The 6792-nt window shown below is 40.0% G+C and overlaps 1 protein-coding gene across 1 annotated transcript; it reads left to right on the top strand.

Annotated features, from left to right (window-relative positions):
- Positions 1–4583: 4583 nt before the first annotated feature.
- LOC139475411 (uncharacterized) lies at positions 4584–5330 on the top strand. The gene has a single exon (XM_071258628.1). It carries the CDS (start codon positions 4584–4586, stop codon positions 5328–5330), a length of 747 nt encoding a protein of 248 aa, XP_071114729.1.
- The last annotated feature ends 1462 nt before the right edge of the window (positions 5331–6792 follow it).

The raw sequence follows: 6792 nt of genomic DNA, 5'->3' as shown, positions 1-6792 counted from the left end.
AATGCATGGTCCCTGTTCATTTCAAGCCATTCATATACGATTTGGACGATTCGCATTTGGATATTTTCTGTAAATTGGAAACTTAAGTAGCTAAGTTATGTATGAATAAAATGTTATTAAGTGAATTCGTCTTTCACCTCCGGTGGTTCCCCCTGCAAATTCACTTTAACTAGTAGCTGTACTAAAGAATCTGAAACTCAACTTGAAATGGCAAAATTTGTCAAAATATCAAGCCAGCGTCCAAGAAATTGATTTGTATATTTGCTGAAATTACATCAACATTATGATCAGTTTTTTTGCACAGCTTTATGGTTGCCATCTTGAATATGTTACACATAGGTCCATTTCATTCAAAGTTCTGAAATCGACTCGAGCATTATACTGTGAACCTCTTATATGCATACAAAAGTGAGTGATATCAGAGTTGTCAAGAAGTATTCTGTATGATTGTCCACAAGTAGATCAATAATCAGCCTACATCAAATTATGGTGTTTATATATGGTTTCCTATGGCATATAACACATCAAGGTCGGTGAATAACACACAAGATGACAAGCCAAATCCTGAGCATACATCCAAGCGTTGTTCCGATGTAGCTAAGCCGAGAATGCAATATTGGGTATCCTACTCTGATATTATAAGAGTAAATTTGTTCCAAATTGTGCAAAAGATTTTCACCTGGTAACATCACATGTTAAGAAGTACTTCAAGAGATGTACTGGAACATGTGTTAGAAGATTATAGTGGAATCAGGCACACGTACCTAGAACATATACCGGATTAAAGGTTTCTGAGAGAAGAATTTAGAATTTGGCTCGTGGGTCATACCTAGCCCATGGCCTAGGGGCTTTAGGGGTTGCTTATATAGAATTTGGGAATTTTGAGATTTGGAATAGATGCCGATGGGGTTGGGGAGGAGAACTAAGGGAGCTGGGTATGGTGAATGTTTGTTTGTTTATTTATGTGATTTTGATTTGGTAGATAATTTTGTTTTTAGAAGCGTTTTATTAGTTCCGTTTTGATTAAGAATACGCCTAAGGCCTTGAAGTTTTCTAGTTTATTTTGTGGGTTTAGTATTGCTTATAGAGTGAGAGCCTTGTTTAAATTGAGGGTGGTTTGTAATGCGTTTCGATGTGTTAAGTAGTGTGTTCAGTGGATGAGTGCGTGTTCCGGGGTTTCTAGTTGTTTGCAGTGTGGGCAGTTACCTGTAGTGTGTTTTTAAATATTTTTTTTTATGTGGTTATTTAGGTTGGTGTGTCCTGTTTGGAGTTTAGTGATTACTCTGTCGATTTTTTTGATGGATGGAGAATTTTGGGTTTGGTTAGTGGTTTGCTGAGTACTTTTTTGATTTGGCTATTTGAGTTTAGATATAGGTTATGCCATTTTTTTGTGATTTTTTGCTTGTTTCCACTTTTAATTTCTGATTTTGAGATGGGTAAGTTTAAGCTTATTTCTGGGATTTTGAGGAATAGTTTAGCTGCTTTATCGGCGTTTTCATTACCGTATATTCCTACGTGGGCGGGGATCCATAAGAATGTTATTTGTTTGCCTGCCTTAGTTAGGTCGTTGGAGCTTTTAAGTATTTGATTTATTAATTTAGGTCGGTTTGGGGTATTTTTGTTTTGGAGGGCTTGCAGTCCACTTAGGGAGCCGGTAAGTATTAGGATTTTTTGTGGTTTTTGGATTCTTGATTATGGAGGGCTGAGGTCATGCCCATTAGTTCTGCCGTGAATATTGATTGGTTGTTTGGGAGTCGGAAGGATTGTGTGGTTTTAGTTGGTTGTGTGTTATGGACTCCGAAACCTGTATGTTTGGAGGTCGGATCTGAGGATCCGTCTGTGTAAATGTGACACCAATTTGGCCAATTTTCGTGTATGTATGCTAGTGTGGTAGTTTTAGCTATGTTTGGGTCGGTTTGTTTATTTATTTGGCTAGCTAGTGTTGTGTCTATTTTGGGTATTTTAAGTTTAGGGGTGAAGATATTTGATTGTTTGCAGTTTTGTTTAAGATTTTTAATTTGGTGTTCATTTAGGTAGTTTGTTATTCTTTGGGATATTGGGGTAAGTAAGGGGTGTTTACGAGCTAGAGCTTGGTTTTTAGGGCTGATGTTTTGGTTTATTAAGTTTTGGATGAGAGGGTTTGATTGGGACGCGGCCCAGAAATTTAAGCTTAGCTGTTCCCTGCGTAGACTTAGTGGCATTTCTCCTGTTAAGGCCTGAAGTGAAGTGTAGGAGGTGCCATGTTGGGTGCGTGTAATTAGTTTGAGAGCCTGATATTGTATTGAGTCAAGTTTTTTAGATAGAGAGTTGTTTAGGGTGTTGTAAATGGCGCAGCCGTAGTCTAGTTTTGATCTAATTAGTGATATGTAGAGAGAGAGAGGAGGGTATCTTTGGAGGCTCCCCAGTTAGAGCCAGTTAGGCATCCTAGCGTGTTTAGGTCTTTACTGCATTTAGTTGTTAGGTTTTGGATGTGAGCATCCCAGGAGAGATGTTCATCGAAAATAAGTCCTAAGAATTTGGTTTGTTTTTGAAATGTGATTGTTAGTTTGTTTAGCTGGAGGATTGGAGAGGCGGGTTTCTTGTTTTTATGTTTGAATACTGTTCCTGTTGTTTTTTCTGAGTTAAGGGAGAAGCCCCATTTGTCAGCCCATTGTTGTATTTTATTTAGAGATTTTTGGAGTAAATTTTGGGCCATTTTAATGCTTTTAGTGCGGATCCAGAGGGCTCCATCATCCGCGAATTTTGATGTGTTTAGTTTAGGGGATAGGCCCTCGAATAGATCGTTTATCATTATATTGAAGAGGGTGGGGCTGAGGATACTGCCCTGGGGAGTGCCATTTTCTAGGGGACATTGGTCCGATAGTGTTTGGTCTATACTCACGGTTATTTTACGATTGTTTAGGAAGTCCTGGATGTAGTTTATTATCTGACCTTTGAGTCCTATTTTTTAAAGTTTTTGTATTAGCCCGTCGTGCCATACCATGTCGAAAGCTTTAGAGAAGTCTAAGAAGATGCCTGTGGTATATTGTTTATTTAGTTGTCTTAATATCTTGCGAAAACGGCACCTTATTATTTCTTTTTTACCTTGGTTAAATAAATGATATTAAACTTATATTGTAACTTGCAAACGCGAGATGTTAAAACAAGTTTACATTAGAAATTAGCCTCTACTCCAACTATAATCCAACTTAGCTTGTACGCAACTCAACTTTTTGTGAAAACATAACATGCTTTGAAGAAATATTATAGACATTAAACTCACATCGTCTCTTACAAACACAAATAATTGTGAAATAAAACAAGTAAGAAATTAGCCCCCTACTCCAATTTACTCACCGACTCTGATTGAGAGGCGCAGAAAACACTATACGCTTTGAAGTTTTAAGTACCTTTACTCAATTTTAGCTGAAACTGTAAGAGGCCTAACATGGTGGCCCAGTTGTCTAAGGCGCCGCGAGTCGCTGTGCAGAGTTGCGTCCCTTGGGCACGCCAGAAACCTATGGTTGTGGGTTCGAATCCCGGTTCGCTCCAGTTATGTTTCTAGGTTTGTCGGCACCAGACTCGATTATTTACTCACTTTCAAACCAATGCCCAGGCAGACACACACTCACCCAGCAGGCCAACAAACACATAAACATAGACACGGCCAAAATCCAAACACGAAAATTTGCCACACCCGCATCCAAACCACTCCTCCCTACACCACACCCAAACACCATCCCACAAACAAACACCACACCGCACCCACCTCACACACACAAGCAGCCACTCAACCAACCACGAACCCTCCCACATCTCACATAGCCAAAACATCAACCCCCGCATGCAAAACAAACAACAAAACGACCGCCACAACACGACCCTCATCCAAGCACCCTACAGCCCACATAGCAACAACACTCCCCCACAAGCAAGCACAACAACAAAACACAAACACTGAGAAATCCACAGCTACACCCATCCCGCAAACACCTACACAATCCTCCACATCACATGCCTCCCCTATGGAAACTCAAACAGCTAAACCTAATCTAACCGATGACGAAGATTTCTCCACTACTGAGGAAACAATAGACACTACTCAAACTAAAACAAACCAAACTTCCCTCTCAGCCCCAAAAAGAAAAAAAAAACCTAAACCGCAAAACCTCCCAACCAACCAACACCCAAAACCTAAATAACCTCACCTTACTCCTAGTATACATGCATAGTCAGCGGCTTTCGACAGCATAGATCATTCCATTCTACTGACAACACTCGAATCACGAGTTGGCATTACTGGAGGTGCCTTATCTTGGATTGCTTCATATCTCTCAGGACGCTATCAATCAGTTATCCTTAATGGAGTAAGATCAAAGAAGTATGAAGTAAAGTTTGGAGTGCCTCAAGTCTCTGTCCTTGGCCCGATACTTTTCACCATCTACACCCTACCAGTAGAAGATATAGCAAGATCTCACAATCTAAGCTTCCATCTGTATGCTGATGAAACACAATTGTATCTGGGATTCAGACCGTTGACTTCATCATCAATAAGCACTACCTTTAAAGCAATCTCAAGCTGCATAGATGACATCAGATGCTGGATGAGAAGCAATTTTCTCAAACTTAATGATGACAAAACTGAGCTCTTGATCATCAGCTCTAAACAGATGCAGTCCAAAGTACGATTTCCTGGTTTCAAAATTGGGGACTGTACGGTTGAGCAAAACTCTTGTGCCCGAAATCTAGGCGTGATCATTGACTCAACACTCAGTCTGGATAACCATGTAAGCAGTATGTGCAAGACAGCTTACTTTCACATCAGGAACATCAGACAGATAGCAAGATACGTAGACACAGCATCAGTCAAGTGCCTAGTCCATGCATTTGTAACATCAAGACTTGACTATTGTAATAGTCTTCTGTATGGTATCCAGCAGCAGCATCTGGATAGACTACAGCGTGTGCAAAACACTGCTGCCAGACTCATCACACGGAAGTCAATGCGTGAACACATTACACCCGTCCTGAAAGAGCTGCACTGGCTACCTGTGAGACTCAGGATCGTGTTCAAGCTGATCATGTTTGTCTACAAATCGATCCATGGGCTAACCCCAGTATACCTCCAGGAACTCACTGCCCTTTACCAACCTGGCCGAAGACTGAGATCTGCAAACAAACTACAGCTTGCTGTTCCACCAACCAGCAGAACAACATATGGCGACAGAACCTTCCGAAAAGCAGGTGCAACTCTATGGAATGCACTGCCCACTGATGTCAGGGGGTCTGAAGATGTCAACACCTTTAGATCAAAACTCAAGACCATCCTCTTCAAAACAGACTACGGCTGAGCGCTCTTGAGCAGGCAGTATGTCTGGATAAGTAGCGCTATATAAATGCGTAATTTGATTAATTAATTTAATAGTCAAAGCTCACCAAAAGCTAGCATGAAATCCTTCCACAAAGTAGCTTTCAATCTAAAATTAACCGATCTTCCCTTCTTCCTCTTTAACCTCCGTCTAAAAGAACTCACCGAATAAAATAAAAACTAAAAACTAAATCACCAATCACCCGAAACCAATAATGGAACTTTTTCAGTGGAACGCCAACGGACTCACCTCCCACGGCCATGAAATAAAAACTAAATTTAAACTAAATAAAGGCCCTCACATTGCTTGTATACAGGAAACCAAATTCTCAAAAAAATCCAAATTCACACTACCAAACTACAACTCAGTTAGAACTGACAGAGCTAAACCGAAAACAAGAAGAGCCGCAGGAGGACTAATCATATTTATCAGGGAAGATATAAATTACGAAGAAATAAAAATAGACACGCCAAACCTAGAAGCCAACGGCATTAAAATCACATTAAATAACCGAAAAATAAACATCATAAATATATACCACTGGGCGGAACAAAAAGTCCAACCTGAGGATCTAAAAAAACTACTCCAAATAAGCGATACATCTACTATATTCCTAGGAGACTTTAACGCTCACCATCCTACATGGAGCATAGATGATAAAATAGATAATCATGGCAAATTAATCTCCGAATGGATAGAAACAAACGACCTAGTAGTCCTAAATAACAACCAACCCACGAGGTACGATAAGATAAACCCAAAAATGTCGGCTATCGACCTAACCATATGCACAGCAGATCTAGCTCAAAGTACTCAATGGGAAGTGCACGATGTCCCGCTAGGTAGTGACCACTTCCCCTTAAACATAACCATAGGAAATACAAACGTACCAATCCAAACAGAAAACCAAGAACCAAAATTCCATTACAATATAGCTAACAGGGACCAATTCCAAGATATCTGCAACGAAGCTAACTTAAACGAAATAGAAAATAATGATCCAGAAACCTATTGTAAAAACCTAAACGCAGCCAAAACCTCCATCCCCTTCAAAACATCTAAGACAGGCAAACCCACGGTACCATGGTGGAATGAGGAAATAGAACAGACTAGACGAAAACGTAAATCAGCCTTCAATAAAGCAAAACGCGACTACAAATATTTTAGCATAGCCCACGAACTAAACCACCAGGTTCAAAAACTAGTCCAAATAGCCAAAAGTAGAGACTGGAAAAAATTCTGCGAAGGTATAAATAACCGTACAGATGCCAGAACGGTCTGGCGCAAAATCCACGCCATTAGAGGCTTAAAACGACATAAAAAACTAACATTAACAACTCAATCAACCCCGCCCAAAAAGCAAATAATCTCGCCAACCACTTTTCGGCCGTTAGCAGTAACAGCAACTTCAGCCAAAACTTCCAAGATAAACTTAAAACAGAAA

This window comes from Haliotis cracherodii, unplaced genomic scaffold (assembly GCF_022045235.1).
Source record: "Haliotis cracherodii isolate W230 unplaced genomic scaffold, xgHalCrac1.p SCAF_3, whole genome shotgun sequence".
Classification (NCBI taxonomy): domain Eukaryota; kingdom Metazoa; phylum Mollusca; class Gastropoda; order Lepetellida; family Haliotidae; genus Haliotis; species Haliotis cracherodii.
This window is presented reverse-complemented; position numbering and strand designations above follow the sequence as displayed.

Bases quoted from the DNA above. Each gene is read 5' to 3' on its own strand.
- LOC139475411 (XM_071258628.1), top strand. From the start codon at position 4,584: ATGAGAAGCAATTTTCTCAAACTTAATGATGACAAAACTGAGCTCTTG.